General features: G+C 37.6%; 1 protein-coding gene across 8 annotated transcripts in view; it reads left to right on the plus strand.

Moving 5' to 3' along the window:
* PPP1R9A (protein phosphatase 1 regulatory subunit 9A) overlaps nucleotides 1-21,185 on the plus strand; it is a 147,246-nt gene that overhangs the window by 112,247 nt on the left and 13,814 nt on the right. For 5 of the 8 annotated variants that reach the window (XR_005817568.1, XR_005817569.1, XM_040549615.1 and 2 more), the window contains exons 8-13: nucleotides 5,199-5,252; nucleotides 7,607-7,836; nucleotides 9,162-9,258; nucleotides 9,371-9,542; nucleotides 16,439-16,596; nucleotides 17,162-17,462. Coding sequence is in view for 6 of the 8 variants with exons in the window: in XM_040549615.1 (XP_040405549.1) it covers nucleotides 5,199-5,252; nucleotides 7,607-7,836; nucleotides 9,162-9,258; nucleotides 9,371-9,542; nucleotides 16,439-16,596; nucleotides 17,162-17,462 (1,012 nt within the window). In the remaining 2 variants the exon portion in view is untranslated. The remainder of the gene's footprint in view (nucleotides 1-5,198; nucleotides 5,253-7,606; nucleotides 7,837-9,161; nucleotides 9,259-9,370; nucleotides 9,543-16,438; nucleotides 16,597-17,161; nucleotides 17,463-21,185) is intronic. The other 3 variants (XM_040549618.1, XM_040549619.1, XM_040549617.1) reach the window with 1 other exon arrangement.

Genomic DNA, 21,185 nt, shown 5'->3' on the forward strand with positions numbered 1-21,185 from the left:
AAAGAAGTAGAAATGTTTTTCTGTTTGTTTTTGTTTGTTTGTTTTGTTTTTTAACATCAATTTTCAATGACTGTTGTTTTGATGGAGGATATTTTATAACTTAATTTTCAGCACAAAAAGTTATTCTGCCTCAGCACTTAGTTTGCATTTTTTGACCAGGAAGACAAAGTGTAAGTTAATTCATTACCAGCAAGTTGCTTTTTTATTCTTTCTTTCTTTTTTCTTTTATTTATTTATTTATTTATTTATTTATTTATGTTTTGGGTAAGATTCCAATCAAAAGTAATCATGAAAATCAAATAATGAATATTAGATTTCAGTGAAAATGCAGCACTCTTCATAGTTCCTGTACCATTATGCAGCACTCATCAATGTACGCAGTGTTATATATTTAGTTACGTGTTTAAAAAGACAGGGGAAGCAGACCTGTTTCAAGTTGGCACTTTACCAAGCCTCTGTGGTTGTAGAGTTTGTGTAGCATACACTGGCACTAACGGAAGCTTTTATCAGTGGTGGTTATCACAGCCACCGAGCTCGTGTAGCATACCAAAGTTCTGAGAAACATTTCTTCCGTATTTTAGGTTGTGCTTTTGATGTGGTTTATTGCTGAACTTTCCTGAATTCTGATGCAAATAAAGACATGAAACAGGTAGATTTATCCAAACCCAGAGTAACAAAGACAATAAATGACAATAAAGAACATTTTTCTTTCTAAATGCACTGAAGATGGAAGGGCTGTAAGTAGCCAGAATGTCATAGGAGATTTGAACAGCAGAAGCTTTCTGGGCCCAGACAGAAGCTTGAAAAGAGAGAGGCTCGCTCTTTGTTCTTTTTCCCATCCTCTCTTCTTCCTTTCCTTCCACTCAAAACCAGTGTTTTATAGAAGTGTAATGTGTATTTTTACTAGTTTCCAGTGAGAGTAGTATGTAAAAAGTAATCGGTCACTGAGCAACCAGACTTTCCTTTTTCTGGTGTTACTCTGTTCACCTTCTGGATGCTTGCTGTTTTTTATCATTGTTTCCTGAAAGTTTTTTAGTTTAGTTACCTGATAATTTTCTCACTCCATACTTCAAAGTCCAGGCTGTTATGCAAATTAGCAGAACAGTTGACTTCATTTTCTAATGCTTTGCATCGTGCATAATGATTTTCTCAATGTGGTGGTAAGATGCTGCCATTCTGACAGTGCCAGTGCAACAAGGCTATGGAAAGCAGAGGTGCCGTGATGGACAAGACACTGACCTTTGAATAATTTACCTGTACAACTATGCTTGAAAACATTTTCCATCAACTTGGGCTATTGAGGTACTTGAGCATGTCCAAACTGATATGCAGCCATCTGTAGACCGGTCTGGCTTAATGGCCTTAAAATGCAGATGTAGGGAATTAAATTTGGACTTAGGGACTCTGGAATCCTCCAGATTAAGTGCAGATAAGAGCCTGAGAAGAAAACATTAAATGTTCCTGCGTAAGAGTGGACTCTTTTTCACTAACCCACACAGTTATCGCTGTTAGGAACATGCCACTTTTGTTTTGCTGATTGTGTTTAACAGTACACAGCTGCGTTTTGTTGGCTCTTGCAGAGTGCGTGCATGTATTTTTCTTGGTATTTGCCCTGAATTTCTTCAACACTAGAGGACTTGTTCACGATCACACTGCACAAGCCCACACAGTGTTTTCTGGAATTGTATTTAAAGAATAACTGTTCTTTCTTGTTCTTACTGTGGAGATTAATGAAAGTATTAAACAAGTAGGTTGGACATAATCTTTAAACATAATAGTTTGACCTAATTAGTTGAATTCAGTATTTGCAAAGAAAAATATGCTCAAATACCTTGAAAATGCTTAGCTTTTGGAATGGAAGTCAGAATAGAGGTGGGCATTCCTGGGTGAATCACCCTACTTCGGCGTGTCTTGTTTTCCTGGCTGTAAAACAGAAAAAATGAGACTGATTTTCCTTAACTTCTTTTATAGAAAGAGCTAGAAGCTTTATTTTAGCTGTGATGGTTAAAGAAGGACAAGATCTGTAGGGAGAAGGGACATCTTATGTAAGAATCAGATGTTATATTTCACACATCTTAATGAAATCTATAGAAAAGAGATTATTATATGCAAATTATTTATAATATATCGTATATATATAGAATTATTATATGCAATGACTATACAAAATAATTTATGTATATTATTTGTTTCTATTGGGTGCTTTCATTCCCATTGTACTCCAGGTATTTAACATTTACTAGCTTTTCATCACATTCTACCTTTCACAGTCGTGGATGAATTCAATTTATTTTCTTTCAATATATTAAAAAAAGTTGTATTGTTTTGATGATGAAAATATTGTTTTTTTAAAAAAGTTGTATTGTTTTGATGTGATGAAAATAGCTTTTCATCACATTCTACCTCTCGCAGTCTTAGATGAATTCAAGATATTCTCTTTCAGTATATTAAAAAAGTTGTATTGTTTTGAAGAAAATCAGCTTTTAAGACATCTTTGAAATTTAATTTGCCAAAAATTATTCAAAATATCTTTTGTTAAAATGAAGCCTTCACAGATTTATATTGACTTAGGAAACAAAAATGCAAAATAATATCTGTCAAGAATTCGTCTGGCTTTATATAGGACATGGAATAAAGTATATTTGTTCTCCTGTTAGAAAACTTGCGTCAATATTTTTAACTGTGGAGTCCAAATTTACTTGTCAAATCATTCACCTTGCTCATTGTTCAGTCTAACCCATAAATGTGTTAGTATTTCTCATATATTCTGCAGGCATAATTAGTTGTCCACCTTATACATTTGTCTGTTTGACAGGAAAGTGTCTTTTTTCTTCTGCCTCAGTGGGATCTGCTGTACCATGTACAGATTCAATGATCCAACTGGGTGCTCAGTATTCATTTTTTTAACTTAATAACAGAGAGTGTAAAAATAACTGCTAAAACCATCTGTACCTGAGCAGATTGCCATTTATGCAACAATTTGAAGTTTATTTGTATGTCATAATAAGCTGTATAAATGCTGCTTACTGGTTTGTGGGATTTTTAGAGATGGGACTGGAGTATGAGCAGGTAGCCTAAGGCTTTGAGTCTTGGCCTTTTGATTTCATTATTAACTCTGCAAAGGGCAAAGTCTGTCTTGTCCATCCTTCCCCTGATTTTACCTCACTCCAAAACAATGAGGTTTTGAATGCGAGGTTCAATGACCTGAACTAAGCAAAGGTCTGGGCATTATATAAACACCATAACATTTTGAGATTGTTCTTTCGTAATTTTTTTGTCGTTGTCTTTCACTACCAACAGAAATTGAAAAATTAGAAAAATGAGTTATCAATGTCTCTGCAAGTTACAGAGCAGAGGTTGGCTTGAGTGAGCTCAAAAATTGCAAGTAACCTCTTGCACCAGAGCATTCATAATACTTTCTAGTGCAAAGTCGGGAGGTCAATTTAAGTAACAGCTGACAACCCTAGGGACTAGAAATGCTCACATTCTCCTCCGGAGACATCAAGAAATGACTGGTGGAAGGAAAAGATTTCTGAACCGTTCTTCAGGTGGAACCAGTTGCATGAGTGCCTCCTTTATTCCTCCCATAATAAATTCAGTAATGCTCCAGCAACAGGGTCTTGGCTTATCCACTAGATCAGTTGAGGCTGATTTGCAAACCAAACTGTCTGACAGTATGTGTGTCCTGTGCTGCCACAAGAAGTGGGTTCAAGAGGTGCCCTGAAAATGGAACTTCAAAAGCAGCTAGGCCTTTCTCAAGGATGCTTGTACCAATCAGCTCCGTGATAACTTCTGCTATTTCGAAAATTATTCCTCTTCTCCAAAAGAACTTCTCTTTTGAACTGTTTGTACCTTCTTTTATTTATTTTTTTAATAACAGCCTGGCCTTTGAGAAAGTAACCACTGCTTCATGAGAGGTGATACTTTGTTATTCAGTGCAAGTCCCTCATGGGCACCACTAGCTCAACATAAACTGCTCCCAAAGGCTTCCTTTAGTCTTGTAAGAGTAGTAACCACCTTGTAAAGCATGCTTTTCCGTAACTATTCCTGGTATTCATAAATAATGAACTAAGGCTTCGTCTTCCCTGCAGTGTTAGCTCAAGCTAAATTCGGGTTTTGCCCGTGCCCTTGCTCCTCACCCGACAACACACAAGTCACTGGTTCACATTAAACAGTGCTTTAGATGTAGGGTTTTGGGGCCTGCCAGCAGTTTGTCAGCATCGCGTGCCTTAAGCAGTAAAGCAGCAGGGATTCGGGTGCAGGCCGCTGTCGGACACATGCATGTATATGATCATTTCCGTTGGGATCGTGGTTACACTTTGGAAGCTGTGCTTCAGTTTCTACTTCAGAGTATTCCTGGAACAGGCAAATATTAATCCTCTGGGGTGAAACTAAACTCAAAGATGTTTCGGGGGGAGCAGACTGATGTAGGTTAATCCAAAAGAAATCCCCTGGAAAGCGTGCAGCTGGGTGCCAGGTCCTCAGCACCCACCATTTCCCTGCACAGATCCCCTGTTATTGTGGCACGGTGCTTGGCAATGTAAATACAACCTTTAGCACAATGCCGGGGCTGTTAATCTACTTGCAGTCATTTTGTGTGCTTGTATGCTGTTTCCTGTTTTTTTTTACTGCTTCCCGGTGTAACTGCTCTCACTTTAAATTAGCTAGCTTGAGCAGAGTAACTCAAGTTAATGGTGGGGAAGGATAGCATCAATTTACCTTTTTTCTTGCGTGGAGCAAACATGTGGAGTCATCCCCTCAAGGTTTTCCAATTCCCTTAGTTGTTAAATCACTTATTCCTGTATTTGCTCTTTTGTAATATGCCTGCTTTAATCAGTATCGAGGGACTTTCTGACAGCACTGGGACATATTTCACATTCACATCAGAGGAGAGCAAAGCCCAGCAGGATAACATTTTTTTTTATTTTTTTTTTTTTTAAGCAGAAGACATTTGGTTTTGCTAAACAGATTGGATGTTCTGATTTGAAATTATGAGTGGTTAGATGGCATCCTATCTTTAATTAGATTGCACAGTCTGAGTCATTTTGCAAGCTAGACATTTTAATTTACAATCTACTGCACTGCAGCACTCTTCAAGGCCTTCTGCTATGTAATAAGGTATTCAACTTGCAGCACAGGCTTTAAAAATACTGGAGTACTCTGTGACTTCACTTGTTTATTTTATATTTCAATTTTAGTTGCAAATCAAACATGCAGTTACAGAAGCTGAAATTCAGAAGCTGAAGACGAAGGTAAGAATCAATATGCAGTTAATACACGCTGATTTTTTTCCTCTCATGCAAAATCAGATCTGAAGACATGTATCTTTATGTGGGTGGAGAAATCAACGTCCTTATTAAAGGCAGATTAAGAAACACAGTGGCTCAGCTAAATCTTGTCTTGCTGTATATTCTCTATTCAAAGTTTCTAGTAAAATCTTAAGTGCTGCTATTAAGAGAAACTGCCAACTTGTGTAGCTTCAATTAAACATACATTTTAAGGAATATCATAATGACTAAATAGCAGATTTCTAGCTTTACAATTCTAATGCATTTTATCAGGTTTTTAGATTATATTTGGATTAAATATTCAAGCCTAAGTTAGTAGATGTTTTATTTACTAGTGATGTTCAGATATCCTGTTTATGTTAGTTTCCTTTTTTTGACATTTACAAAAATATTTAAAGGTTTTAAATTTAAAATATTTTTATACACAAAAGAAAAAGAGCTGTTTCTTACTGTTGCAGTTCTCTTTAATAGATGTTCTAGATGTTCTTACCAGCTTAACAGAAAACATCTCACAATTGGTTGCTAGTTATTAGATTGAATTTGCAATAGCAATAAAAAGAAATTGTATTTTTGTATTAGGATAAGCTTTACGGGAAGTCACCTGATAATTCTGTTGTTGAGTAAAATTAGGTTTTATAATAACATCCTTCTTTCAGTTTGAGCACATTATAAAGGAAATAAAAGGAAGACAAAGAGAAAATTGTACTTCAGAAAAATATTTTAGATTATTATTTCTTTCTAGCAACCATTTGCACTCACCATGCATTTTGCATAGCGTTTATCAAATTTGCATTAAGTATTGTTAAAATCAAATTCTGAATGCAACTATTTTCTGTAATAACAATTTCTGTTGTACTATTTCAGTTCAAAAAGTCAAAAATCTTTTCTCCTGTCTACTTTCCAGTTCCAATCTAACAATTGGAGCTGCTTGGTCAATCCCTTGGGATTGTGCCAAGCCCCACTGACTTCATGGCGTGGGTGTAAACATTCATCTGTGCAAATCCATTTGCAAGATTAGGGTTAATACATCTTTTTGTGTTGGACTTCTTTCTTTACGTGGTGTTTTGAATAGAGCCAAAGAAAATGTGGCTAGTTTATGTGTGTGTTACTACTAAAATTGCAAACAACCTATTCTGGTTTTGTGTGCATCGTCCGTGGTGCGAGCAGAACTGCCTCGAGCAAATGAAACAGTTTTGATAAGTAAACAGGGATGTGTAAGACAGGGTTTCCTTCCATAAATTCTGGGAGCAAAAATACCCTAACCTGAACCCTAACCTTATTTGGTGCCAAAAGCTGAAACTTGCAACTAGCTTTTGGAAATTAAGAAACCTAACTACAACAAAAGAAAACAAAAAAAAAAAAACATTACACAGGCACTAAGGATTATTATAAATTCAGCAGTAAAATTCAGGCTTCTTTGAGGTCACTTGGAAAAAGACACTGGAATTCACTTGCCAAATAGTGGACATAGCAGTGGAACCGCACTGATCAGAAAGTTAAACAGTTCTGATATGTCTGGCAGAATTAGCACCTTTAAGAGCAGGAATCTACAACAGCAAGGATATGTTTTCCTTTTAAGATTAGCTCCTTACAGCGTGGTAAGCAAGTTTAAAGAAAACAAGAGTAATATAACAGGTTCTCTTTGTCCTCATAATAATTCTGGCGTAGTTTCAGTGTTAGATGCAAAACTCAATGCCTGCTTAAACAGAAAATAATCCTAGGTTATGACCTGATGTTAAATTTTCTATTCTACTTCCAGCCTCTTTTGTTTGGCTTTCTAGACTAAGCAAGATTATGATATGAAAAAAGGCATTTTAAGATTTCAATAGAATCTCTAATTTGGGGGAAAAAGCAGATAGATTAGACACAATTGTGTTTTTTTTTCTGTTGTTTTCCAAATGGTTCTTAAATATGGAATTCCTCCTCAAATCTGAAGTTTCTCATCTTACGAAAGGGTATGAAAGCTTTCTGACACCTAAGCAAGATACACAGAGCAAAATTCATTAGCAGTGCTGGCTGATTAACCCTGCAGTTTACATAAATACTCCACTATTGACGTTTTAAAATGTGTTAGTATATCTCAGAGAATCAATGAGGCCGCACTGTAACACAGAGAAAAGGTTCTACTTCCTTTTATGAGAAAGAATAACGTATGTATCAGTGTATGTATTAGTCTTGAAATGCTCTTTTCTCTGCTGCCATATTACTTTTATAGTTAATCAGTGATTTTCATTATTCCTGTTGTTTGAACTCATCCTAATCTATTAGGCTGCACTTTGCACCCTTTTACTGACTGGCATCTATACTGTTTTGTTCAGCTGCAGGCAGCTGAGAATGAGAAGGTGAGGTGGGAACTGGAGAAGACCCAACTGCAGCAGAACATTGAGGAGAATAAGGAGAGGATGATGAAATTAGAGAGTTACTGGATTGAGGCACAAACCCTGTGTCACACAGTGAATGAGCACCTCAAGGAGACGCAAAGCCAGTATCAGGCTCTGGAGAAGAAATATAACAAGGCAAAGAAATTAATCAAGGATTTTCAGCAAAAGTAAGCAGCTACACCAGGCTCAGCAAATGAATTAGTGGCCAGATAGGAAACATGTATATGATATATTTTGATATATGAAACCAACCCACTATTAAATTCCTGTAAGCTAAACAACATTTTTCACTTTTTTATCATGAAAACCACAAGTTCTTCATTGAAAACAAAAATGGTAGTATTATTCAAGTATTAGTTTAGTATTGCTGAAAAAATATAACTATAACTAAATAAAGATTTATTCTGTTTTATTCCACATTGGAATGTTTCAGGATTAGTAGATAACTAAATGTGGTTGCAAATAACCAAGAGTAATCATAGTAGAGCATTTGATTAGAAATGTTTGCTGCAATTTATAGTGACATATCAGCTGGATTCACTCCTGCTTTGTACTAATGTAACATGCAAAAGCAATTTGTTTTGTTACATTTTCCATCTTATTTTTCTTCCTCTTGTAGATGCCAGGATTATTTGAGCTGTTGAGCTAACTGATGGTTACCTGCCCCCTTCTGTTTCATATGGTCCCTTTCCCTGATGGCTAGCAAGAATAATAACATCTTACATTTCTATAATGATTTCCATTCACCAAATGTTCTTTTGTGCAGCATTTTTTAATTAATGCTGAAATGTGGTCATTTAAAAAAGAAAACTCAAAAATATACAGCAATGTCAAGTGAAAACTGGAAGTGTAGAAGTAAATATCCTGTCCCATTAAAAAAAAAAAAAAAAAGATATTCAAAATGTCATTACCCATATTGGAATTTCGTGACTGTTCCAGAACTAACTGGTATGTCGTGTGCTTTTTATCGTAAGTGCCTTAGATTTTCAAAGTAAAAGGAAGTAGGAAAAATATCTAGATTGAGCTTGTATAGCTTTTCTGTTGCTATTCCACTTTATATTAGTAAAAGATGTAGTCCGTTGTTTTTAACTATCTTAGACTCCTAAAAACACCTAACAGATTTCCTTAAAACTTACTAGAAAATTAAATTTGTACCTGAAAACTTGTGGCTGTCCTTTCACTGAAAAAGTACAGTCATACTCTCATAAAACAGAGATTCTATCCTATTTCCCACAGCAGAATGGAGACTTTTACTTTTTAAATTTTTGTATTTTCGCATAGCATATTGATATAGAATGATTAATAATTGTTTACATTTTGTCCTAATTGCAGTTTCATACTTATTTTTAGGTTAATAGTAAAATATTTGTTAAGGACAGAATTTTCCGATGCATAGTCTCACATATAGTACACCAGAACACCTTATTTTCTGTTTGAATCTGATTGCTTTTTGATGACAGCAAATACGTCTTTTTCTTTTTTTTTCCGTAAGAGAACTTGACTTCATCAAACGCCAGGAAGCTGAACGAAAGAAAATAGAAGATTTGGAGAAAGCACATCTTGCAGAGGTTCAAGGCTTACAAGCTCGTGTGAGTATTATTTACTCATTGGTTTGGTGAATGAGACAATTCTGTCTGATAATACAGAAAAAAAACTAGATGAGTGTGTGCTATAGGTAAAAATGTGTTGTATTTCTTTCAGATACGAGACTTGGAAGCAGAAGTTTTCAGGCTACTGAAGCAAAACGGGAGCCAGGTTAACAATAACAACAACATATTTGAAAGGCAGACATCTTTTGGAGAAGTTTCTAGAGGAGATCCAGTGGAAAATCTAGATACTAAGCAAGTGTCCTGTCTGGATGGTTTAAGTCAAGGTTTGTTTGAACCAACCCATTACTCTTGTAATGTGTACATAAATAGTATGGTTATCGTTTAGGATTTATAGGAAACACTAACATATCAATGATGTTGTTTTTCCAGAGTTCACCAAATAATGACAATAGAGAGTTCCAGAATAACTATACAATGAATATTCATTAAGAAATGGAAGTGACTAGCATGTGCTAATAAAGACCATTGTTGATTTCATAAAGCTTAAATGAATTTTCAGTGAGATGCCATCAACATGTAGGTTCAATTCCACAATTTCTGTTGTGTTAATAAAATAGGAGAAAATTGTGCTTTCTTGCATTCCTAAACTCATCCTTAATTACCCAATCACCAAAGATCAAACAAGAACGAAGTTACCAGAATTAAAAAAAAAAAAACAAGCTTAAATTTAGCATTTTGAATGGATCTCTGTAAGGTTCTAATCCCACCTTGGTAGTAACATCAAAAGCAGCTGTGTAGGTAGAGCTCACCATTTCTCAGGATGGAGCCCTTTGTGAACAAAATGCAAAATCTTTCCTGGTTCGTTCATTAAAATAATAGTAGTCTATAGCACAGCCTGATTTACAACATAAGAATTGTTAGACTTTGTTCTACATTATCGAAGAGCCAAAACAATTTATGGTAATGGTAAGATGTGGATAGGTGCCATGATTCTATTGGCAGGTAACTGTAACCTTTACTTGTTTTGCCTAAATTGTTATTTTTTCAGACCGTGCCAGTGAAAATACCCACATAGCTTTCGTAGCTTTAGTTAGTTTTAAGTTCCGTATCTGCAAGTGTTTCCTTACTGTTGTGGTATATGCAGAATTGAAGCCAATATTAGGTTCACAGCATTGAATGAAATCGTTTGGTGCAGGAGCAATACTTACTGTGTAGTTAGTGACAATCTGTGAAATCAGGTGCTGGGGTTATGACAAGGGACCACCAGAGTTCATTCCTTTCATTTTCAATAATCTATAATATCATTTATTTTTCTGGTGAAGAAAAATGCATTGCGCTACCAATTAAATTGATTTCTAGCAATCCCGGGGGTGTTTTATTAAAATTGCTATTTTAGCAGTTAGTTCATGTGTGGAGTAACAAATTGAGTATTACCCTGCAGACACATCAATGTGAATTATATTTTAACATAATATATGTACATAAAAAAGGGCTTGTCCTTCTGAAACAGTATTTGTGTGATACACAGAGCTTGTGGAATTGGTTTCCACAAATCTCCACATAGCTTTTTCTTTCTAGCAAGTGTTTATTATCCTGAAGTCTCTGAAGTTCAGGAAAGCACTCAGGGTGACAAGTCTGTATTTCTGCATAGAGACTCAGTAAGCATTACAAGTAGATCGCATCAGGGAAGGAAAGTGTGTTTTGTTTACCTGCCTCCCAGAAATCACGTTTACATTTTTAGCAGTGTCAGCACACATCCACGGCTCAGGAGCTGAAATGGGGTCTCAGACATCCTCTTCAATATGTACCTTGTGCAGTTCAGTGGAATGTTCTGTTTCACTAAGACTGCAAAATTAAATTCTGATAAAACTTTTTATTTTTTGTATACAATTTGAAAGGAATTTCTACACGTAAAAAAAAAATCAAAAAGCATCTTTATAAAGTATTAAAACTCTATGTCAGTACTTCCTAATCAAATTTTTAATCAATATATTTTCATGAAAATTTTCTATTTCTAAGAGCTGCAATTTTTCACTGGGACAAAATTCCCCTGGGAAAATGTTAACCAGTGTTTAGTGAGAGTTAGAATGGGCAATCTGTGAATTTAAAACTGCCCACATTTAACTACCTGAATACAAAAACAAATTCTTTGATAGAAAAAACAGATAATCATCAATGATATTTTGAAAGTAGAAAAGCCATAGTTAGATCTTAGATTCCAGGCTGAATTTGTGTTTTTAATAAGAGAAAAAGGACTTCTTTAGAATAAAGAGATCTGTAAGCATGCTGTAGCACTCTTTGACTTCCTTATATTTTTGCCAGTAAATTCTATATCGGAGTGTCTAAAGTCTGTGTTGGTCTGTAAGGCAGTGATACTTAGTATTTACAGACAGAGCCTATATCTTCATGTTTTTCCCATGTAAGCCTTTAAGAAAAGGACTTGTCATTGTCTGGCAATATGTGTAATAACTAATCACCCCATGCATTCTTGCAGAGGAGCTATCGAGGGCAGGAGGAGAAGCCCATGATGTCTCCGGAGGTTGATCAGGATTCCCTGAGTGCACAGTGTGTTGTGCATCTTCGTGACATTGATACAAGCACTGCCGTCTGTTTTCTAGTTTTTATTCTAAGAATATAATGCACATTTCTTGTTCAGCCCCAGCTTTAGGTTTGTAGGATGAGACTGCATGTGCGCAGCCACATCCTGTCATTTTTACTCTGAAGTTTGCAGCTAGGCCTTCCATAAAAATCAGCTCATGTAAAAATACATATTTCAGGTATCCTGTTAATTAAAATGATACAAGCACATGTCATTTTTCACTTCAGTGTGAACTGAGGTGTCTGTTATATTCTTGTGTTGTCATACATGTGGGTCTAGCCAACAGATGCGCTTGCCTGCCATGCCCGCAGGAGCATGGCTGTCCCTGCCCGTAGGTGGTCTGGACGTGGCGACATCGCGTCAGACTGCCTGGCTCCTCGGGCTGTAACATAACCTGATAGTGAGGGGCTTCCAGTAACATCAGTGGAAGCTACAGAGAGAAATCAAAACTGTTACAGCCCAGAGTCCTTTGTTTTGCATTGGAATACCAGAAGCCTGCAGGTTGTGTTTCTTTTACAAATATTTGATTTGTTCTGAGAGTACAGAAAAGCTGATGAAGTCTTCAGTTCTAGTGGTCACAAGCTGTGTCCACGGCAGAGAATCAAGCTATTCACAGATGATCTGGAAGGAGCCAAGGATTTGAAATCTGGACAGTTCAGTGTCGACACCAGCTTGGACAGTCCTTGCTGATCTCTGTGCAAATGCCCCTTCGAGCCACTTCGATGGTTGTGCTGAGTGTCTTGGGATGCTCAGGGATGCATCAGTTCACAGAAGGAGGTTTTGAAATCTATCAGCCTGTATAATGGAAACACAGTGGGAGGACATTTTCCCACTCCACAGTGGTACTGAAATAATGCAGAGGGAAGCCCTTTGCGGTGAAGTGGTTCAAGGCCTGCTGAAAGAAAGTCCAGTTAGAGTGTCTCTGTGAGCAATGTCAACCCTTTTATAACTTTCCTCTGAGGTATTTATCGTGCTGCCAAGTGTGCTAGAAGATTCCTAGGAAAATGCCCTTCCTGATGCTTTTGAGCAAATTTTTTTTGCAGCAGGCTGAACCAAGGTTAAGTTGAGAGCTGGCCCTGAGAGCTCGCAGCCCGGCTCTGGCATGGAGGGAGCAGCAACCTCCAGGCCCAGGGGGTGGTTCGCTTAAACAAGGCCAACGTGACCACTTAGTTAAATAAGTGTTTGCAGTACCACGTTGATGGTTTGCATAATTTGAGCAATGAAAAGAATGAGTGGATGGGAGCATGTGCACCTGAAAGAAAAAATAAGAGAAGGTCAAATCATGACAATAGACAGGTATCCTATCAAATAACATCAGAAACATAATTTTACACAAATTTCTAGTTTCATCTGTATCTAGAGTTTAACTCTAACACAAAGAAGAAAAGCGAGACACTGCTGGAAGTCTTGCAGCGCTTTAAGACAACATTGATCTGCAAAAAGAAATGAGTTTTGAATGAGTCTTACTCTTCAGCTATGTAATGGACTTTACTAAGTCAGTCTGTGGCTCTGATTTCTAGAGACAGTTTGAGCTAAACTGACAGCTCATCAGTGTTGAAACGGGAGACCCCACACCATCCCTTTGTCTGACCACATGGTTCTGCCTCATCCAATGTCCTGCTCTAGCACTAGGACACCTGGTGCACTTATTCAATTCACCAAAACAACAGAAAACTGACTTACGAAGGGAAAAAGTTGGAGTGTCAGACTAAAATCGGATAGTTTCTTCTGGTTCACTCATTTCAATCAGCCTGCAGAGGAGCTGTGGTCCAAATCCTCTGAAGGGCTGGAAGGGTGTCACTGAGAGCTATGGGCTGTGGCCACAGAAGGGAGAGCAAGAACTCTCCATTTTGGTGGTGGTGGTAAGTCACCAAGCTGTTTCCACCCATGGCTGAATCATATTCTCTGAGAATGAGGGTCACAATGCCATGGAAAGCAGTGGGAAATTTTCTGCTTTACGAAAGTTGATGGATTCAGCAAGGCTAAGATGTCTCTGTTTAAAGCTAAATTTCTTTGTTTAAAGCAAAGATGTCAGTAAGATCGGCTGCTAATTAATTAGTGTGTTAGGAATGCAGTACTTAGACAAGTAAATTAGCGTAACGGATTCTGATTTGATTTGTACTTTGAGGATTGCCAAACAAAAAAGAAGGTTGAAACCATAAATAATCTATTGCTTGTCTGGCATAAAATGTGAAAAAAAATGTTTTGCCTTATTGCGGCCTTATAAAATGTTAAATTTGCTGAAATATTCAGATTTCATTTGAATAGATGATTGATAGCTAAGCAAACAGCAGTTATGTCAGCTCTATTTGTAGAGGCAAGTCATAGATGAAGTGTTTAGTATACTTTCCTCACAAGGCATTCTTGACTGGGGTGACTTTGAAACTAGGCAGATGAGTTGGCTTCTTGGTTCCATTTTTTATATGAAATATTCTCCAATTTTCATGCATCACATAATGGTGTTTGAGCAGCAGATGAAAGGGGAAATATGTAATACTACTTTGTCTTCAAAACTGATGAAACAGAATTTCTTGTTTTTTTCCAGCAGAAAGTTAGATGTATGAAGACAACAGGGAGTAGGTGTGAGAGTGACAGTGTCCAGCTCTTTTATGGTGATATACAAAAATAATGCAGCTTTGGATTTCCTTTGCATTTTGATCTTTTAAAGTAAGCGTGGTAGAATACAACATCTCCTACACAAACCCCAGCTGTTCAGAAAGTACAGCAACTCAGTAGGGGTTAAGAAATGGGATTGTAGAGCACATCTCCCAGCTTTCACACAGGTCCTCTGATGACTGTCTTGTTAATTTTTGTTAGGATAATTACTGTTTGTTGTAAATCTCTCAGAGGGTTTTGAGCTATTAGATCAGCATAATAACAGTAATAACAGACCTAACAGTCCATGTCCTGCTGAACACAATATAGTTGTTTGTCTAGTTGATCAGGTAGAAACTGAGTCCCTTCTGTCATGTACACATACAGCACATGGCCTTCCCATTCCTGTCTTGAATGGCTATAACTCAAGGTGCCTTTCATGGATCTCCTGGATGGATTAATTCCATTTCATTTTGACTGTCATGATAAACTTTATTGAACATCTCTGGCAGTTGCCTGCAGTGAAAATTTATTTCAGTTCTCTGGGGTCTTTCTGCAAAGCTGTAACATTACCTCGCTAATGATTTTGCCAAAATATGTTGCTGGTGGAAGGTTGGAAACAGACAACTACAGCACATGGTGATAATCACGATAATAATTGTGGCCTCTAGACTCCCACTAGGGAAAGGAGCCTGTCCGAGTAGCTTCTGATGTGATCTTAGAGCAAGTGAGGCAAGGCTCTATTTGTGTCGGGTGGCTCGCATTAATTGGTTTGTATTAGGGACCATGAGGCATGGTGCTGACAGCAACGTTTTACTTAAGTTTAGCTAAGTTCGCTTAAGTTTTTGGAGTTTGAAGGAACTCTGAATAAAGCAAAGAAGGATCTGCAAGAGGAGATGATAGTGCTGAAGACAGAGCAATAAGGGAGGAAATAACAAATGAGATTGCCAGTACTAATAAAAAGGTGGTTTTGCTTGCAGAAGGATTGGAGCAAACAATTGGGCACCTTATTTGCGTTGTCACATATATAACTTTGCACAATGGATTACCTCAGCATCCAGAAGAGGATGAGATTTCTTCTGCTGTCCCCTCCTGTGAGGGATATTGTGACAGCGCAAGCAAGTTGTTTCACTGTCCAAAGGTCCAAAGGAATGAGTTTAGTACTTGTTTCATAATCCTGAGAAAGGCTGCTTGTAAATCAATCCAATTCCAAATGGTTATCTGATTATTTGGATATTAGATGTATCGTGCTTTGTGTGCTACTGACTGCAGACATTGCTCGTCTATAATTTGCACATATTGTACAAGGCTATTCCCAAATACTTGGCACTTGGTACAGGAGAGAGCAAGTCATGTTCTCCAAATTTGTCAGCCATTCTGGTTATGATAACGTGTAGAGCAGCCTGAGGACAGCTCTGGATATTTCTTTTGTAATTCAACAAGCAGCCTGCAAAACTGGTGAAGTTATAAGGGAGACGCTTAGTGAGGCAGCTGTGGAAAGAAGTGGCAGTCCAGTATGTCCTCTTTGAGTGGCTTAAAAAGGCAGGATTGGGAATAAATGAATTGGCCCACTAGGTCTCAACTGATATATTCATCCAGATGCTGGAAAATGTCTGTTGAACAGTAGTGATGTGAGGATTCCTTTGCTTAAAGCTGTGACTGGGGAGCACTCTGTAGACCAAGCGCATGCAAGTAGGTCTGGGGGAGTACAGTGGACCTGCTCTCTGGGCTAGTGCAGCTGTGCTTAACAACTACATTGTTTTGCTGTGGTCCCACGTAACATTGGGAATAATCTATTGAATTTTAAATTCTGCAGTTGATTCATTGTGATGCAGCTACTAGATCTGGATCTGTCAGTGGTTTAGGTTTAGGTTTCTGCATGTCCGTTAGCAATTCCAAAAATACACACGAGTAAAACACGCAAAGTGCATGTGTTAGCAATTGCGGGTCATATCGTAGAAGAAACTAGTTTAATTCCAAAAGATATATATTTTACAAACAGCTTTAAATCATGTTCTCATACAGATTTCAATGAAGCAGTGCCAGAAACAGAGAGACTGGACTCCAAAGCTCTGAAAACTCGAGCTCAGCTTTCCGTGAAGAACAAGCGGCAGAGGCCGACGAGAACAAGGCTCTATGACAGCATCAGTTCAACTGATGGAGAGGACAGTCTTGAACGAAAGGTGAGAAGGACTCTGCCCTCTCTCTCAGGCTTCCTTTGGAATGCTCGATTGCCCCTGTAAGTCTTTTCATCCTCTGTCTTTGTCCTTGCATTGTAGCACAGGCAGTATGCATTCCTCTGTGGCCAGTTCGCTATGAATGCCCTTGAGTGATGTGTGAGTCCAGTCTCCTTTGAGTCAGCACACCTGGGTTTTTTGGTTGTTTTTTCTGTTTTTAACAGGAGTCCTGGCCTTCCTGATTTATGTGTGCTTTATAATGCAAAGTGGGTTCTTTAATTTACGCAGGAGGTGAAAGGAACTTAAGTCCTACATTTCTCTGTTTGTTAATTTGTTAACACAATTGATATGATATTTACTCATTGTTTTATCTGCTTCTGACTTCTGCCTGAAAGCAAATATCAATAAACACTATGTGGTATTAAAAGGTAGTGAATGACATGAATTGCTAAAGTGTTTCTTACAAATAGAAGAATAAATAATGAATAAAAGAAGTGCATGTTCAAAGTAAACCTTGCTCTGATTGGTTACTAAATGGTATAACCTGCTTTATAATCTCTTATACCAACAGCCGTCAAACAGTTACAGTAGTCCCATGCACATTTCAAAATCACCACTGCCCATATGTATGAGAGCTTCCTCACCAGCATCAGATTCTGGTGCTTCCTCCCTCTCCCCAGTGGCTAGCAGTGCAGCAATCTCACTTGACAACCTAACTGAAAACCAAGAAGAAGGACAGCAGCACAAAGGAGGTGTCCTCTCCCTGTATGCTCGGGGACACACTCCACTTTCCTCTCCTTCAAAATCTGGGCACAGCTCTGAAGCATCTCCTTTGCATCACCCATCTGGCAGGAATGTTTTACAAGATAAAGGTATTATTATTTTTTACAATAAATTGGTGCATCAGTTTGCTCACTTACATCTAATTTATGAACTTCTATTGTGTAGTACAACCATAGCAACTAGAAGGCCATCTTCTCATAACTTCTTTTGTCTACCTGGAAGTCAGAAAATTGCAGTTGACCTCGTATGATGGTATAAGAAAAGGACAAAGTTAAAATGAGTTCAGGAACAGTTATCTTTCTTCTTTTTTTTTTTTTTTTTTCTTTCTTAGAACTCTGAAAAAGATATAGGGAAGTTGCCTTTAAGAAAATCTTCTCTATTTTTTTCAAAACATAAAATTATTGGGCCTCAGGACATCTTTGTGTTAGAAACATGATTAACATATTGTACTTATTTGAATGATGTGATTTTGGCACTGCTAGATGCTTTTTTTGGAGGGTCAGAGAGAGTGTAAAGCAAGAGTAACAGATTGTAGCTTTTAATTGCGGAGAGGCAACAGACTCCAGATTAAACAAGAGGTCAGTGGCTGGGGACTCTGCATTTATAGAAAGAAAAGGAGTGATTTGTTAGAAAAGTTGGCCACATTGTTATTTATTTCATTCAGATTCTTTGAATGTAAACTGGATGAAACACAATGCAATCATACCTAGTTGAGGTCCATTTCTCAAATACTTGTTTATTCAATGCATTAATAATACAATATTGCACAGAACTCTGAGCCCTCTGTTTCAGATGTCTTGCAAAGTCAGAATTAGCAATTTACAACACATTAGTATTCTTGCCTATGCACATTGCATTCTCTAACTGTAACATCAGCTAAAATACGTGATAAAATTGTTTGTGAGTAAGAACTGCAGGAATAGGCCTGGATAGGTTCAGAATAGTCTTTGACTAAGTGGAATTAACTGAAAAGAACAACCTGATGAGGATTTTTGTTTGTCCGTGTAAATGAAAAGACTTGCCATTCATCTACAACCTATGTTTTCTTCATCATCATACAGGGCTCTCATACCAATTGTTTAAAGACAGATTAATGAAGTTTTGACTAACTTAGAATAGGTTAATATATGCTGGAGTTTTTAGATTGGATCTGAAATTGCTAGTCTAATTGTATAGTTGCTAATTGTATACTTATTCATGAATCAGGGTTAAATTCCGAGCCTGAATTTTGCAAGTGAAAAATAAGGGTGTGAACATAAGAACATGACTTTCCTGACTCCCCACCGTAAGCATGCGATTACTCTATCAATGGGGTCATAACTCCTGCATTTACATCTGATGTATAAAAAATATCTTGATAAAAATTTGGTGGAGACTAGCCTTATAGTGTAAGGAATAGGGTATTATATTCCACTTGGTGTGTTGCTTTTTCCTTCCCAATTTAGGTTTGAAAAATAACCCATGTCTAAATAAGGAAGGATATCATGCCTTCCCCACTGTGATCATTACATAAACAACCAGTGCTTTTGGTTGTATCCAGATTCTAATTAGTACTGTACCCAGATTCTAATGGGTATGTGAAAACTAAAGCAGAGCAATTTTCTTTCAAATTAAAAAAAAAAATCACTTAATAAGTTCTACAAACAATATCCTAAAGCGGTTGTTTTGCAACAAGTGTTGTAGTTTTACTATTTTCATTGATTATTAATTGGGCTGTCAAACTCTAACATTGCAGAAAATAAAGAGTCATTGTATTTGTTCTGTGTGTTTAGCTAGTTTGGTTTTTTTTTCAGAGATAGAAAGAGAACACATGCATATCCACTGATTAATCTCTGATTAGCAAATGTGAGCTTTAGCAAGCTCACACTTTTTTTTTTCTTATGAGATCTTGAATGTTGTAGACAAGCTGAAATGCCAGGAGATCACTTTTCTTGCAAAATGGTGAAAATCTTGCTTCTTTGTCTTTTAAGCACGACTTTTTCATGTACAAGTGTGATTGATTCTTTTTTCTTCACTTCTGCTTGCTTTGTGCAACCTTGTTTGACAAGGCAGCTGAGGTGACTGCTGTGGGTAATCCTCTGCTGATGTGAGGCTGACTTCAGCTGTGTTGTGACCTTGAGACAAGAAGTTAGGGCTAGGCTCCGTTCACATCCATCATCTGCAGATCACTTACACCAGCTCTCGGAGGCCAAAAGTGACAGATTAAATGGCTTCTGCGTGATTTATGCTGAGGAACCAGCTCTCTGTCACCCTCTCTGAAGAACTTGAAGGAGTCAGGGAAGATGCACCCTTCCAGGGTGGTCAAATGTCCCTCCTGCCCAGGCCCTGCAGTCTTGCTCCGTGGCCTCTGCCACGAGTCAAGCAGCATGTATGTACCTCCACATATGCAAGCTCCTGTAGGTTTAAACCTCTGCTGAAGCTATTACAGGGGCCTAGCTCATCCACCTTCCCCTATATCTCACAGCCAGCATGAATGCTTTTCCCAGCAAATCCTCACAATTCAAAGCGCTCCAGCTGGGCCAAGCTGTGTGCGAGTGGGAGCAGAGTGATGTAAAAGCCTGACAGGAGCTGGCTGTAGCTGGTAGCTGCTACGTGTCCCTGCCAAGCTCTACAGAATATTTCCTCTACTACAGAAGCAAAACCTCCAGTTACTAAACGTTTTTATTATTTGCCCACCACTAAGGCGGGGCATCTTATAGTTTCATTTACTTTCATTAAGATGTTTCACCAAAAGCCTACCACCCCCCAGCTCCCAAACCCCGCTTGGCTGTGAATACAGAGCGTGAAAAGAGGCATTGTGATCTTTTATTCTTGAAAGTGGCAATTTTGACAGTGATAAAATGAAAAGTATACGTTAAAGGTGAAAGAGGAACCATGAGCAGATCTTTGAGGAGAAAAGAGAGCAGTGTGCACAGCGTAGAGGTAGTGCAAAGTACACCTTGCCTAAGGTTCTCCACACCTGCTGTGGGGTGGGTTTCTTCTCAAGAGACATTGTCCTTTTGTCATTTTGTATTACCCTGTTGTTTTTTTTCCTCATGGGGAGCTTTTATTTGTTGACTTTTTTGACATGAGGTTACTTGACAGTTGTTCTTGAGTGCTTTTGTTAACATAAGGTAACATTCGTTAGTAGAAATAGCGTGGCCTTTGGAGCATGGATATCTCAAGAGGCTTGTTTTCCTGCTTTTCCAATAATGATTTATGAGTCACTTGCACATTGGATTTTTTACTTGAATGAAAACTTAGCCAAATATTATCCACAAAGCAACATACACTGTCCTGTGGTATTTTGGGCTAATTCTGAGGGCTTAATTTCTGTCAGCCTCCTTAGGAGAAATCCACAAACCTAGCAGTGTTTTCAGTTAAAAGACACTGTAAATCTGAGGTCGCGTTGTAAAGTCACCAAATTGCAAGTGACACAAATAACTGACCTTCATTTGCTCCCTCTAGAAGATTTGGGAGCACTCTTTGTGTTTAAGAATCACAGAAACTGTGTCTGATTTTTTCAGCTGCTGCGTGTTTTAGCTGCCATGTAGATTTCACAGGGTGTTTTGCATAGTTAGAGTCATTGTTTTACTTTATGGGTACTGCAGTGTGTTTCCTCTTTAGGTTTTAACAGTTCATGTAGAAACCATCAGAAATTGGTAGAGGTCTTAGGGCAAAATTATTGACTAAAATACTTTTAGTTTTATTTTTATTTTTTTATTACTAGAAATGGTTGGATTTCAAGTTAAATACTCATTTTAGCTGAGTAGTTAACAGATAACTATCACCTGGCTTGTCCATCATAAGAAGTACCCTCTGCTTCAAAGTTC

Source organism: Cygnus olor, chromosome 2 (genome assembly GCF_009769625.2).
Source record: "Cygnus olor isolate bCygOlo1 chromosome 2, bCygOlo1.pri.v2, whole genome shotgun sequence".
NCBI classification, from domain to species: Eukaryota; Metazoa; Chordata; class Aves; order Anseriformes; family Anatidae; genus Cygnus; species Cygnus olor.